Source organism: Rhopalosiphum maidis, chromosome 3 (genome assembly GCF_003676215.2).
Source record: "Rhopalosiphum maidis isolate BTI-1 chromosome 3, ASM367621v3, whole genome shotgun sequence".
Classification (NCBI taxonomy): domain Eukaryota; kingdom Metazoa; phylum Arthropoda; class Insecta; order Hemiptera; family Aphididae; genus Rhopalosiphum; species Rhopalosiphum maidis.
The window spans coordinates 30818968-30835268 of record NC_040879.1 but is presented as its reverse complement, the minus strand read 5'-3'; the positions used below and the strand labels follow the sequence as shown (position 1 = coordinate 30835268).

At 26.2% G+C, this 16301-nt stretch overlaps 1 protein-coding gene across 1 annotated transcript in view; it reads left to right on the top strand.

Annotated features, from left to right (window-relative positions):
- The window catches only part of LOC113555664, a 182169-nt gene that overhangs the window by 152094 nt on the left and 13774 nt on the right, over positions 1-16301 (top strand). The window contains exons 8-12 of the mRNA XM_026960147.1: positions 4384-4589; positions 9719-10075; positions 10673-10740; positions 11614-11818; positions 12695-12846. Coding sequence (XP_026815948.1) covers positions 4384-4589; positions 9719-10075; positions 10673-10740; positions 11614-11818; positions 12695-12846 — 988 coding nt within the window. The remainder of the gene's footprint in view (positions 1-4383; positions 4590-9718; positions 10076-10672; positions 10741-11613; positions 11819-12694; positions 12847-16301) is intronic.

Genomic DNA, 16301 nt, shown 5'->3' with positions numbered 1-16301 from the left:
GAACATATTATATTCCTTCCAATACATTTATAAATATAAATAAATATAATACCATGAATTAGTATGTTGTTATAATATGTATACTTTGAAAAGTATTTACTTCAATGTATGCAAAAATAACACATTATATTATTGTGAAACGAACTATGTTTAATCAAAATAAGTATGAAGTTTAAAATTATGTGAACATTTAAAAATCTACATTCTATTTCTAAATAATGAATTACTCACAGTTAATTTTACTGAATCCATATTATATAAATCTGTAACGATGTATCGTGATTTGGATTGATATTAAATATTTATTTTCATCGTTAAAAATAGAATAACACATTTTAATGACAAAATTGTTGAAAAAAAATTGAATTTCAAGTGAATTTAGTTATAAAAAAATACCCAACATATTATATATTATTTTTTCTATATGGGACATTATGATATTATTTCTGTCAGTGGTAAACGATGACTGAAATTGTGAAAGCTGTCGTTAGAGTTTACTTTTTATACTATGAATAATATAATAATATAATATGTTCATGTATAAATCCGTGTGTCAGTGCGCAATGCATGCATATACCGTTTTATTGATCATTGAGGGCATGACACATCTGTCAAGAGTCAATTAAGAAATCCATTTCAAACTAATTGTACAACGAGTGCATATAAAATTTCAATATTTTCTGCACAGATATTTTCTTTAGAATCTTTTGTCACATGTTTGAAGAAAATAGAAATTATTTTTAAAAATATGTCTACACTCCAAACCTCAAGACATTTACGAATGACCATGTGCATGTGAAATTAATGACAGCGAGGTGTAACTGATATCTAGGGTTTAAACTGTTTAAATTCTGAAATAATATTTCATTATATGGTAAAATATTTCACAAGGCCGTGAAACATTGAATTTATGTTTAACACACATATTGATACTTTAAATGCATTTAGTGCCAAATATTATTATATATTTTATTGATTAACTTATTGTAATACAATTATTCGGTATTTCTATATAATATTGCGTCATTCGAAATTTTAGCAATATTGTGTGTTTTTTTTGTCGATATAAAAATGTTTTATAATATTAAAAGAGCAATCCCTCCGAAACGTTTTAAGCGTAAGTGGTGTCGTGATCTCTTAAATTAAATAAATTATCAAGCTAACAGAAAGTGTTATCAATGGGTGACTTCTTTAAACAAAACCGCATGACCTGTTAACTTTTATATCATATTCTGATTGCGTCTAGTATAATTGATACAGATTATTTATTACTAAGAGCAATCACTAATGACAAAACCAAGAAAAAATTAAGCTTATTAAAAAAAACAATATCTATATATTTAAATATTTCACTAAATATTAAACACTACTAATACTTATAATTTGTTATAAAGAAAAATCCAAAAATACTATTTTTTAAAACTTCATATTATTTATTTATTTTTTGTACATTCTGAGTGACTAATCTGAATATAAACGTTAAAAAAAAAATTCTAACATGGCATAATTTATCAAAAAATGTACTTAATTAATATTTTGTACATAACAATAATTAATGGCAGAAATATTTAATAATCAATTAATATTTATTATTTTCTATTATTCCCCTTAATTTTTAGTAACAAGTATACATGTACCTAGTATAAAAAAAACTTTATATAAAAACTACAACAATAAATTTATAATAATTTTGATATCCTTCAAGGGGGGGGAAGCGTACCTTCACTCATTTTTATTCGACATTTATATAGGCCCCTAGGTTAGCTATGGAATGATTTGGATGCAAAAGGCATTGGTGGTTTCACGTTCAAACGTATTATGCTCAGTTACCTAGTACAATATTAACCCTGGATTATTTTAATACAATAATAATGTATAAAAATAATAAAGCCGTGCCCATAATATCACGACCGTATTTTATACTACGAATGTTCCACTCAAATTACCTTCCACGGTTACATTGTTTTTTTAAAGTATCAGTCAGTAGTCCCAAACATAATTTCCTATTCCTACATTATTATTAATAACAAAAAATTACGTCATATAATCAACAAACATTTATAAAACATAACATACTTCTCAATCACAAGTACTTTTAGGTCCAAGAAAAACAGACGAACTATTTAGATTAAAATAATAAAATATAAATACTTAATTTTTAATGAACTATTTTTAAATAATATTTTATTTTTAAGGCATGTCTATTTTAGAATACCAAATATTTATAATAATTTTATAGTTCCAATAAAAAAAGTTCAAATTTTCATTGCGCATTTAAAAAAAAAAAAAAAAACACTGATTTAGAACTTGAATAACTCTTACTCGATTTCTTCCAAGTTTAAATAATATCGTTCATTCCGATTGTTTACTATACATCAGGGAAGTTCACCAATTCCATTTTTTTATTTGATTCATCCATAATTACGTTGCTTGAAATCAATTTGAATTTTGAATACTAAAGAAATACCGTTGTATACAGTTAATAATAATATTCGGAATGGTGAAAAGTATTTTAAATGTTTACAAATGATTTTTTTTTTTTAATGTAAGTAATAGTTATTTTTCGTTTAAAATTTAATTTTGTCAACATTTTAACCTAAAATGTCTATACAAACATTTTATTGAACGTATGCGTCAACGGCTTTTTAAAAATCCTGACCAAATTATCAAAAAAATTTTCTTCAATTTTCAATAGAATCTACAATTTAAAATTTGTCATTTTTCAACTTGTATCTAAATATTTATATTTCATTACATTTTATATTAATTTTAACTTCATACGCTTAAAAAAATCGTACCTATGAACTTTAAATATTTGTAAAACTTTTTAATCTTTTAATAAATTGTCAAGCTTTTATACCAAGAAAAAATGTTTATCAGCATTCGTAGAATAAATTCAAAATATCGAATTTCTCAAAACAGCCACATAAAAAAAGAATATTTTTAAACCATACCATATCTATAAAACATTTAATTATGATATAATAACAAAATAGATTTTGTTAAAAATCGGTGTTGCGTAATCATTAGGTACTGTTTTTCTGTTATTTGTGCCAGATTATTTCCAATTATCAAGAAAGGTAAGAACTCTTTTTAGCTTAACCAACACACTATTACTCTAACTACCAATTAGATATAATTTTCTACCTATTCTAACCTATTTTAAATATTTATTTTAAAGCAATTATTTTTTTTGATAAGTTAAGTAAGACACAAACATCCATTGTTCTACCTATACTCAATTTTATCTTTATGCTCAAAACCTAAAATGAGTTTAATTTTATACATTTTATAAGTAATTATAATTTAAAAATAATTTGCTTGCTGCTGATTACAAAAAATATATTATACAATGTATAATATACACCGTGAAATATATTTTTGTAACACAATAAAGTGATTTTTTATAAAGAAAGAAAAATAAATTATAAATAAAATATCATGAATTTTTATTAGACAAATAAATATTTATTATTAGAATCAAAATAAACCTTACAATTACAAACATATCATATTTATATGTAAATACTGTTATACAGTAGATTCTTATAATGTCGAACGCCTCTATCTCGAATTTTTCGTTATCTAGAATACACAATTTTTTTTTTTATTATAATATGAACAAAAAGTTAAACACTACATTCAGTATAATGATTTTGATTTCACGCGTTTATAGTCAATATTTGTAGTCATTCGTATCTAATCTAAAGAAATGAAAAATAATCCTAAATTAAATATATTTACATTTAATTTTTATAAAAACAAAAGTAATATCAAACAAACTTTAATGACAGATTTTTTTTAAAAAATAATAATTTATTCATTACTGTAGTTTAGTGATATTTATGTAGTATTAGTACTTAAAATATTCAAATTATGCATTTTATGCATTCAAATCATTCATCAATTTTTTAAAAAAATTTTTAAGAATTTTAATAAAACTCAATATCTCGAAGTTTTTCGACTGTCTCGATTTTTTCCTATTCCCCTTGAGATTTGACATAACGAAAATCTACTGTATTTTAAACATTCATGATATGATCACTTAATTAGTAAGTTACTCTGGAATTGAAAAGCACAAGTAATTTGATAAAATATAAGAGAACCATATTATAAGATATGTCTTATGACTGATAAACAAAAAGTAAAAATCTAATAATATCTTAACAACTATAAATCATATTTTCTATTTGAAAAGTAAATAATTGTGGTATACGTCTTAATATTAAGTAACCATTTTAAAAATGTATTGTAGTAAATATAATCAACAGTGTAGTTGGTATTACAAGTATTCTTCAATGTTTTTTTTTTTTTTTTAGTAGACAGTAGACACACATACATTTATATAAATATATAATATTTAATCGATGTTCTTCTGTATAGATCTCGGCTCGAAGCCTTCGAACAAACGTGTTCAGTGGACCAAACAACAAGCAGGTGTGCTGGACCACCGTCGACGTGTCGCGAGTCCATTCTCGGTATTCTAGGAACGATGTTGAGGACGAATTGCGCGTGTAAGGACACGTCTCCTTCTAAGTTCTACGATTGCATGGGATGGCAACGGGTGTTTTGGTTCAACTCGTGTGTGGGTACGTATACGCACGTATAATATTATAAAATATAATATAATTGTTATAATTATACTAGGAAATGAAATTATTACGACTGCGGTGTAGCTAAAATGCCTATCTAGAACGCCGTGTGATCATAATTTCATTGTTTAATGTACAGAAACACTAATATATATGACCAATGGCTATTACGTACTAATAATGTAAAAGTTTAATTTTATTACGTACTTCAAAAATCCGATAATATATCATACATTTTATGTTTAAACTAACAATTTCATATTATATCATTGTAATCTTCTTGACCGATTGATTATTACCTCTGAAACCATATCTATAATAGTTTTAAGGCATTGTTACAGAACTGTTGATACTTGTGGCGTTCTGATATTTAAAAATATCTTTGTAGTATCGACTACAAGTGACTATTTCTTACTTTCATTATGCAGTTGATGTAAACACGTATCAGATCAAATATCGGAAATAAATATTTGATGTAAACTTTTTATCTAACAATCTACCCACTTATATTTAAGTTTCATGTTATGTAATAGAGATATAATATCATATTTTACAAAAAAAAAAAAAGAACAAACATAAAAGGTTATAGTTAATACCGAATCAGTATCACGAAAGACGAGAGTTCCATTTTGGAAATACCGGTTTACGTCTTGGACCCATCAAACACAACGGCCAATATCAACTGACACATGGCGACTGTATGGCCAATGTGAGATAATTGGAAAAATAACTGAACCTGTTGAAAGAAGAAATCCCAACCGTAAAAACTGTCACGACTCAAATAAGGCACCGGCCTAGTAACCTAGTCTGGTGATATGCCTGTGACTAGCGCATACATTTCCTTAACAGTCATCCATGCGATGGTAAGCGACAGTTACAAACTTGAGAATACCATGTTCTCCAATCCCTGACTTGTGCACAAGCAAATTACACTTAAATGCAGTTGTATTAAAGTCTAGGTACGCTTAAACCAAAATACGCTACCATAATTGTATCCAATATCAGTGATATAATATAATACTCGTATAATATATTGAATGAAGTTCATTAAGATATTAACTAGTAGTTTATTTACAAGATATTAAATTTAAAATAATTATTCAAAATCAAGCCCTACATGATATGATGACATCGAGTAACTAATTTAACTGAAACTCTTTTTCAATACAATATGGATTACCTTATAAATAATTTGATTTGTCGTTCGATTAAGTTCGAAGAAATATAAGAAACCCAATTTTTCCATTGGATATTAGTAAGTACTATGAAAATGTGATTATAGAACTGCTACAAACTAATAACACTGTTGTGGAAGGTTGGCATTGTGCATTTAATTTGTCAATTATTACATGCCGTGCTACCATATGAAAATGAATAAAGTTCGAACAAAGTTCGACTGAAACCAAATTTGTGAAGTTTGTTATGTAATTGAAGATAATCCAGCCGAAGTAAAATAAATGTAAATAACTCGAAAAAATACTGAACAAAGTACGCAATGAACCAGTATACACAAAAAAAAATGTATCACACTATTTCAAAGGAATATATTATCATAATTTTAATTTAAAAAAAAAACATTCCCTCTATTATTTCATTTTATTGATTGATTGATTTTAATAACACGAAAGAATTAGTAAGAAACTCACTGGAAAAACATATTACAAAACTTAGTGAACCAAAAGCACTTTTATTGGACGAAAAATACTGATTAAAATAGAATATAAAAACCAATAATAATCATATTTTATTTTAATCAAACTATTCTAAGGAACTGTGTGGTTGTCAGCGATTGTGGCTTTTAACACCACAGCAGTTAACGTTTCTCTAACTTGTGTATAATCATGAGTATAATCTCAGTGTGCGGTCTCGTTTCCATATTACTCGAAAGCTTAGACTTCAGATAACATATAAACACAAACCTGATAAGCTGAATAAGTGCCATTTAAATATTGTTCTATGATCATACAAGACTAATTTTATTATGTACAGCTAGTTGAAAAAAATTCGAACCGATATGTAATATATGTGAAATAGAATTCACAGTCAAACATATTATTAAAGAATTCCGCTAATACACCGATGACCTTTATAACCTTACTCATAATATCCCAAAAAACTTGGACACATGACTTTGACAAATCTTAGAACTCGCCAAGTGAATTAATTAGTTTTTTGTTTTATAATAAAAGATTATCGTGACTTAAAATATATAATTGTTTTGTATACATAAAAACAATATATTAATTGTACATATTACGGCTATTAATTGTAATCAATGTCAATTATGGTTAATAATAATAAAAAATGATGCTGGCGTGTACTTCTTATAAGTTTTATATTTAAAATGTTATCGTGCCAAGCGTGGATTTTACATTTTATACGAATAAATAATCAAATGAACACAACTATCCGATATTACTTTTTAAAAATTATTATTCTGAGCAAATACAAATTAAAACGATATACATAATATGAGTAGTATAAATTGTATTTTAAACCTATTATTTTTAATAAAATGTAATATATAATGTAAAACTATTGATAATTTTAATTGTATAGAATATAATTATTGTAATATTAAGTATGAAGTCGCGTAGTTAAATAATATACAATATGAAGTTGTAAAACAAAAATTATTAATAGTTATTTAAATGATAATTGAATTAAAATTAAGTTATATAGTTATAGTGAATGTATTTTTTTTAAGAATTTTTATAGTGTTTCAATGTTTAATTTGTTATGGTAATCTATTATTATATAAACATAAGTCAATAAGTAGATAGTGTTAATTTGGTATACATAATAAGTACTTTAATATTAGACATTTGTCTTATATTCTATCCGTACTCATCATATCATTATCATTATTAAAGCAATCGTTTAGCAGTTCATCTTATATTATAAACGTAATTTTATATATAAATATTTTTTTATTGTTTTATGTTGTGACAAGAAATAAAATGTCTAAGATAGATACTAGGTACCCTATATTTTTACCCTTTAACCGATTACAAAAACATAATTGTTTACTAGGCTTTTTTCAAAAACATCAACTCATAATTTTATTCACTTTTCTCTATAGTACTCACATAAAAATTATTATAAAACGAACCTTGAAATATTTGACGTTAAATGTAATTGTCTGCTTTCCAATAAATAGGTCTATGCTACACTGTTCAATTGTTTCTGTGGTAATCGTTTGAATTTTCTTTTATGAATGTATAATAAAAAAAAAAAAAAAAAAAAATAAGTATAATATAATAATTATGTGATGTAAAAATAAAACATTTTAAACTGAAATATTAAATTTCATAATCATATAGTTGTAATATTATCCACGCAATACGTGAACTAACACGGAAAAAGACATTGCGTATCAAAATGTATAAAGCTGTAATAGTGTAATCTGTACGTACATAATTCATACTCGAAAATAGAAATTTATCGTTCCAAATGATTCATGATAAAAACACACATGCACAGTGGCGTAATAAATGTATGTCTCACTGTGGTGGATGGCATATTGTGTATGCAATGTGCATAATATTATCACTACCACTGTGAAGGTATCGCCATAATAAAATTCTGACGCCGAAAATGTGGTTTTATTATTGTACATATTCTCCAACAATTGAGATAGTCTTTCTAAAAATCAATATAAATTTAAAAAAATAAGCAATAAACCAGCCAATACTTAATTAGTTTATTGTATTATATAATTATTAAATAACGATAATATACTTGAAATGAACGAAATTAATTTCAAATTTAGATTTTTTTATTATTACGAAATTATAAAAAAAAAAAAAAAAAAAAAATAATTCCAATATTCCATAAACATTCGGTATTATTTAGATTATATGTAATTTATATTTATATGCATAAATTAGTTTTGAATATCCCAAAAAAATAATGCTAAAGAAAGAAATAAAATCACAAGATATTAGTTTTTCGCATATTATAATCTCCTTTAATTCCCAAGATTAATCAAAATGGTTAATTTCAACTTATAGCTATACTTTTACCATTTTAAGTTTCTACGAGATTTAAAATCTTAGTTAATTATTTTCAGTGTAACCATCCGTTTACCATTGTAATAAATTTGATTCTGCAAATTAAGTAAACTATACCTTAGTTTTTATACTAGGAAGTAGGAGTTATTATTACTTGTATAATACTTATTATTAATATTTTTAATATTATTTTATTTTCAGAACAAAAATATTTTTTTCTCATAATGCATAACATCTTAACAACAACTAATACTATGAACGAGCCTCCATTGTGTATTTTTAAAATTTTAATGCTTATTTTACATAGAATAAAAAAAAATACATTTTTTTTGAAGGGGAAACAATTTTTGAGAGTGCAATTTGTGTAGTTACCTCTACTAGCTCAAGGAGAGTTCTTTTGTTTGTATTATCGAAACAAAAATAGATCCACATACATAATATGCTTAGGCATATTCGTATTCCATCGTGTGAATTTTGTTCAACAATACTGAATATTAAAACATAGTTATACGTAAAATATAATATGCATGTACATATTATATGTGTATATCATACTTTTTGTTGGAACGTCCGAAAAATGTATGTGCATTCGACCAAATGCGGTTTTAAAGCATTATTCCTGTAGCAGTAATATATTTCCTTATAATCATTGGTCATTTTTATTATAGATACTTAAGTGTGTTTTTATCTCCAAATGTTAGAAAAAAAAATAAATAAACGGTTATGGACTTATATGATGTATGCGCTATAGTAACGTTGCCAGGGTATAATATAATATTATATATTATAATATATACATTATACTCTATAGGTTTTACACAGAAAAATATTGATCTGGTGATTTCGATATTTTTTTCATCTTATTAAAGTTAGAAGCGGAGCGTTGACGTAATGTCTTTTACTTTGCAGCTCAAATGATCTTAAAACTGTAGCCAAGGTTATTTATTAAATATTAAAAATATCAATGTAAAACCATTATTTTTTCCTGCCAGTGAATGCAACTGCATAGAATGCAAACCATATTTTATGACTGTGATAAATTATGACATCAGAAAATTTTTTCGGTAACAATATTATACGAATTTTAACCGTTTTTGGATTGCCGTTTTACAGTTGAAGCGCAGAGAGATTTCCATATGACCAAGATAAAGGATTCAGTGAGACTGTTATCGCGTCACTTTTACACAACCACCACAGTGCCGGTCGATCATTACGACCAGACTACTGCGATTGCGGTCAGACCTCTGTCGTCAGCAGTACCGTCGACCGAAGCAATGGAAGTGCAAACTACGACCACGGTCAGAGTACTGATAGCTGGTAAAAAATTTCGGTCTGATACCACGACCACTGCGGTCACCACGCCCAAAGCTACTACGACTTCGGTGGCAACCACCGCCGTGACAACATCCATCAGCACGGTTTCGACGACTGCATCTACTACCCTTTCTCTCGCCTCTCAAATTCCTTTGCGTGAGTTAATAATTGTTCACTCTGCAGTAGTGTTCAAGTGACTTCGTGTTAAATTTTACTTACAAAATAATAATTATGGAAATTAAACCACAAAACCCAGAAAGACAGTTCGTCCAACCCAATTTATTGTACTATATCTTAAAAGTCGCCTATTTGTATGTTTAATATATCAATTGTAAATATATATCGAGTATTGCATTTGCATAATTTGAAATGAAAAATTAAGTTTACTAATTACTACTACTAAATTTTGTTCTAATCAATATTTTCGTATCCAATTATGATAATTTTAAACCGTTTACATTATACACTTGTGCTTACCTACATTTTTGAATCATTATAGATTTCTATACAAATTAAATTTCATGCACAGTGCATCGCATTACTATTTTCTAAAATTAAAAATTGAGTTGATTTTCTACGGGACACTGAACTTTGATTGTAGCTTTATGTTTTTGAATATAATTATAAAGTATTGTACCTTTTCCTGTTTTTAACTACATATATTAATGCACCAAAAAACATATAGCGACATAAATATTTGTATGTTACTAGTTTAAAGTTTTTCTAATAAAATATCAAAATTGGTTAATATAGGAGGTTGCAGTTTGCAGAGATCGCCACACTACAACAAACAATTCATGTCTGAAGGTGACGTAATTAGGGTAAGTATCATTAATATTGTGTTGGTATTGCACATGCAGGAAAAGTTAAGCTATAATTATTTAAAAAAAAAAAAAGTAATTATTTTATAATATACTCAAAATACAAAATACTTAATAAAAAAGATATTGACACAAAATTTTAAAAGGTAAAAAAAAAATTATGTATCACTGCCACTTAATGCTATTGTGTTAAACATTGTATTTTGTTATGATTCATGGGCCCAAATATAAAAGTTCTTAAAATAGCGAATTGTTCATGAGATTAATTTTAAACTTTAAGCTGCGATATCTTCTTTCATAATTAATGATTGTCATACTTAAAAATTACCAAAGTTTTTCTACGTATAGTCTAACAATTTAGGATTTAAGACTGAACTAATCAAAACTTAACGTAAAAAAATGATTAAGTAAAAAATGTCTGCTAAGAAACAAAAAGTTATAATAACAGAAATATATAAAACATTTTGGTTGTGAATTTATATTTTTCACTTAGAACTTTTTTATCATCGTGTTTTTATTGTATGTTCGACACTATAAATATGATATATTTTTTTTTAGTTCCACTTATTTATTTGATTATGCAGATCGAACATATCGGATTTAACAATACAATTAACAATTAAAGTCAAAAACGATTTATTTACCAATGCATCACTATTAAATAATAAATAAGTAAATTTGACTGGTTTTGAATTGTAAAATATTTTAGTAGGTACACGTTAACGCACTTAATTCCAAAAAATAAGATTTTTTCAAAAATATATACATTTATTGATAAAATTGCTATTGTATCTTGTGTAAAGTATACCGGATACACCTTAAAAATATAATAAACAACAATCTCATGAACTCTTTTTTTTTCTGTTATTATAGCTACACAGTTTGGAGGACAACTCGTGCTCCGAGGTGTGCTACTGCAAGACCGGCGAAAGCTTGACTTGTCAGACCATCTGTGTGGAAGTCGAACCTTGTGAAACGGAAATAGCGTACTACCATCATGAGTCGCCAGCGTATATCGCATTTCGCGGTCGTTGCGTGTGCTACGTTGGGCGATTTATTTGTATGCGACCGAAAATGGGTATGATATTATGAAAACATTTGATTATTATCGTTTTGACCTAAAAAAAATAAAACAGAAAATCTATTTACCCACATCAAAATCGTTTGCTTCCCTGCCTTAACTTAACCTGCCGGGATTAATCTAAACGTTACTTTGTGTGGTAAGTAGGTGTGGGATAGAATTTGATGGCCATAATATTATTTAGTAATCATGCGAAATAACTGTTGACTGTAAATACCATTAGTTATAACTGTTATAAAACATCCATTATTTTCTAAGTTTTATTTTTTTTTAAAACAATGTTATTCCGTTTTGTTTAATAATAAACTATACATAATTCTTCAGAAACTATCTTGTTTTTTCTAACGTCTCACATGACTCGTTGATAACAAAGGGAAAACTATTGTAAAGGTTATAGTATTGCAACTCGCTACGACTAATAAATATTATATATATATATATATATATATATATATATAAGTTTATAATTTTTGACAAAATCAAAAAAATTATTTAACTTTCACTTTTTGTATATATAAAACCGGGAATTGAAACATCGTATAAAATAAAATGTAATACTTTAACTCAAGTAAACACAATAAATATTTCAATAGGTTTATGATTGTAGGGAATAAAAGAATATTTTAATAATCCAGCCATACAATAAAATATATTCTATACTATAGAATTTTTCAACGAGCTAATTCTTCAATTGTTAAAATACATAATACAGTATTATTTTTGTTTATTGAATAAAATAATGTTGTTTTATTTAGAATGGGTAACCTTCTTTGAGAGCTCTCAAAAAATAAAAAATAAATAATTAGTTAACTTTTGAATCTAGTGAAATTTACAATATTTTAATAATGAAATACGTGTGATTTTTCGAAACAGGTTCGTATACGCTTGTACCAGGCGTGTTTCTGTTCTTGGGATACAGTGAAAAAGACGAACAGCTGTTGAAAAGTTTGGATATTATGAACTTTGAGATAAAAGATATCGTTTACACTATACAAAAGTTCATACAAGAGCACATGGTGTTTAACGTGAGTATCGCAATATATAACATGTAATATATTATTATGTTGTTGTTGTTATTACTATCTTTAGTTAAACAAATATAGCCTGAAGATCAACATTGCATGCTATATTATGTGTGTATTATAGTGTAAGATGTAATAGTAATTAATAATTACTATACAGTATAATAGCGTTATAATAATATAATAATAATATGTATATTATATATTTACCGTGATCAATAGCGATATGGAATGGAATAATTGTGCGATAGGTAGAGTTACATACGAGTAAGTTAGAGTCGTGTATGAATCTTGAATATAAAGTTTTCCATATTGCAATGTACCTACATAATTATCATGCATAACCACTTAACCATTATACATACGTACTGATATATAAATATATATCCACAACGTATTACTTAATTGTATTAAATGAAATTAAATTCAAAGAAATGTTCTAACGAAATTAGTTTTATGAATTTTCAATCTTAGATTCACGAGAATCACAAAAACGATAATTAATTTTTTTTATTTTGAGTTTTGAAAAAAAATAAAACTATATGGTTCTTAATCATATTTAAAAATAATTAATTAGACGAAATTCGGGTAATTGGAGAAAAAAATATTACGAGAATAAATAAGAGTAGGACAAAATTATAATTTTTTAAAGTTTGTTATATACCAATAAATAATATTATACTCGTATATATTATCGTATGTTATATTAATTTTTAGTCCTATGAATATATATAATGTATATATATAATATAAATACAGGATGATTCTTGTATCACAAAATATTCGTTATTTCAAAAAGTGTTGACTTTATCAATTTTTTTTTCAACATTTTTAGTTTCGTGCTTTTCTAAAAATATATAACATTTTTATTTTTTTTACCTTTATATTTAATAGTGAAATCACTATCAACTTTCGATTTTTTTAATGAAAACATATATTTAAAATGTCACAAATAGCCTTACATTGTTTTTTAACGTTAAAATTATTATTTTTGTTTTAACTATTAGTGAGCTATAACTGTTTAAAGTTGGGTTGTATAAGGATTTTAGATGTTTGTCATACAGGTTATTTCGGCCGTGAGGCGTTGGTAACTCTATAGGTACAATGTTCATCACTGCGTTGATAGTTGATAACGAGTTTATTAAACATGTTTATATGAAATAATAAGAAGTATTATAAAACTAGAAAATCACCTAACTGTGAAAAGCTATTTCTCGCTAAAAATTTAACGAAAAATAATAGTTTAAACGTTAAAATTCATTAAAAAAATAGCCCTATTAATTTAGTACATATATAGATTGATATTTGAAAATCAAAAGTGGTTTCAATATTAAATAACAAGGTGAAAAAAAATAAAAATTTCATAGTTTGATAAAAACATAAAACAAAATATTTTGAAAAAAAAAAATGAAAAAAGTCAATACTTGACATGAGTGTTTGGTAATAAAAAATCACTCTTGATATATATATATTATAATATAATATTATTATATAATATCTTTGCAATAATATAATGTATTATGATTGTTGTAAATAAATATTTTTTTGTGAAACATATTGCCATATTGGGTAGGCGTGTTTGTTATGGTAAATTGTAGCGCTGTGCCTTAACTCCAATATACACGAACAGTCCTGTTCCCCGAGAGGAATGTAACCGAAAGAAATTAAATTGATATCCTACTGCCTCTTCTCTTCATTACGTTGAAAGAAAACAAAAGCCAAATATCGATTTCTGTTTGCGAAACATTCCGTGCAGATAACAAATTAAACCGAAGGAATCGTGAAAACGAGTGTCTTTGGGGATTAAAATGTCGAAAAATTTCTAGTAAAAAAAAAACGGATTTAGGTTTCTAAACACTAGCTGTCTAGTATGCATGTAACAGCGTCACAATTTTCATTACTCATAAATATTTCAATGTCGTTCATGCTATTTTTAATTTACTCTCCTTATACCGTTAATTTTCTGACGAGTTGTTTTATACGACCATAATATATTCCATCAATTAAACCATACACTACCCACTTATAATTTAATTAAACGAACATAACAGAGCTATTAATATATATATATATATATACATTAATTGCCACACGTTTAGTATTACGAAACAGTAGACGTGTTATAAATCCAACAATTCACATTCACAAACATTTTTATTAACTAAGTTTGATGAAATTCGCTTTTCTTTTAACATCAAAATGAGTGTGCGTTCCGTAAGATTATTCTCGAACCAAACACCACAATAACCGATATATTTTACGCGCGACGTTCCGCTTGAAACGTAACTGATTACGTTGGGTAAATTGCCAAACTCGATTGTTGGATTTAACAGTTTGACTATGACATTCAGCGTGTGGTTAAAGTGATTAAATTAGGTGTAAACCGAAGAATAAATATGACCAACCTGAGTCCACGCAGAATGGTATTTACCGCCAAACCGAAACACTCTTTTAAATTGAATTAATGTGATTGTTTTTACTATACTCCGATGAAACAACAAAACAAAACGTACCTAAATAATTTAATTTACGTAGAGTATACATTATTGATTCCGACATACAGTTCAAGTCAAACATGATCGCATTCAATATTATACTATTATTATTATTATTATTGTTAGGTGTTTTCTGTTCTTTCTACCGGTGTTCTTAGTTAATTCAAAAATATAATATTTCCCAACAGCAGCGATGACGAACAAATATTTTGTCTAGACATGACTTTTTTTTAGTTAAAATGTTTAAAATATCTATATAGTAGAACAACGATGGATTTATACAGATCCGATTATTTATATTATTTTTTTTCTAGAAACACGGTTGAAGGGTATAATAATAGTAATGTCGGTTCAAGTATTATTACATTACTATATATATATATATATATAAATGTAAGGGCTTAAGGGCTGATAGAGTGATTTTTGTACTTTTCAATTAAATAATTGTAATTTTTTACTTTTTATGTAATTAAAATTCGAATAGGGTGAGTAGATGTAGATCATTATTGGTTAATTATTTGTATACTTCGAGTTTAAAATATTCTTTGATGTACAAGCGATAGGTTTTATATTTTTATACTATGTTCATTTGAATAATATTTGTTCACGAAGTATTTATATGATCAGTGTTTGTACCTGCGCTGGCTCGAGTATAGCCACACTATTATACACCACTTAATTAACATCCACTAGGGATTATATTTTAAACCGTGAGTAAAGAAGAAAAAAAATTGATAATTTTGACGTCATTTAAATATTCTTCCGTATTTAATTAAAAAGTTTGAGCCCTTTGTTAAAGTGTTTATAAAGCAATTTACAATCTTTTGATTTTATACTTTTAAATTATTTTAGCGTTTACGATTTCTCGGCGGCTTCACAAAGGCTGTTATACTGTGATAATAATATTAATGTAATTGCATACATACGAATATAATGATAATATCACATAACGACAGTATTATA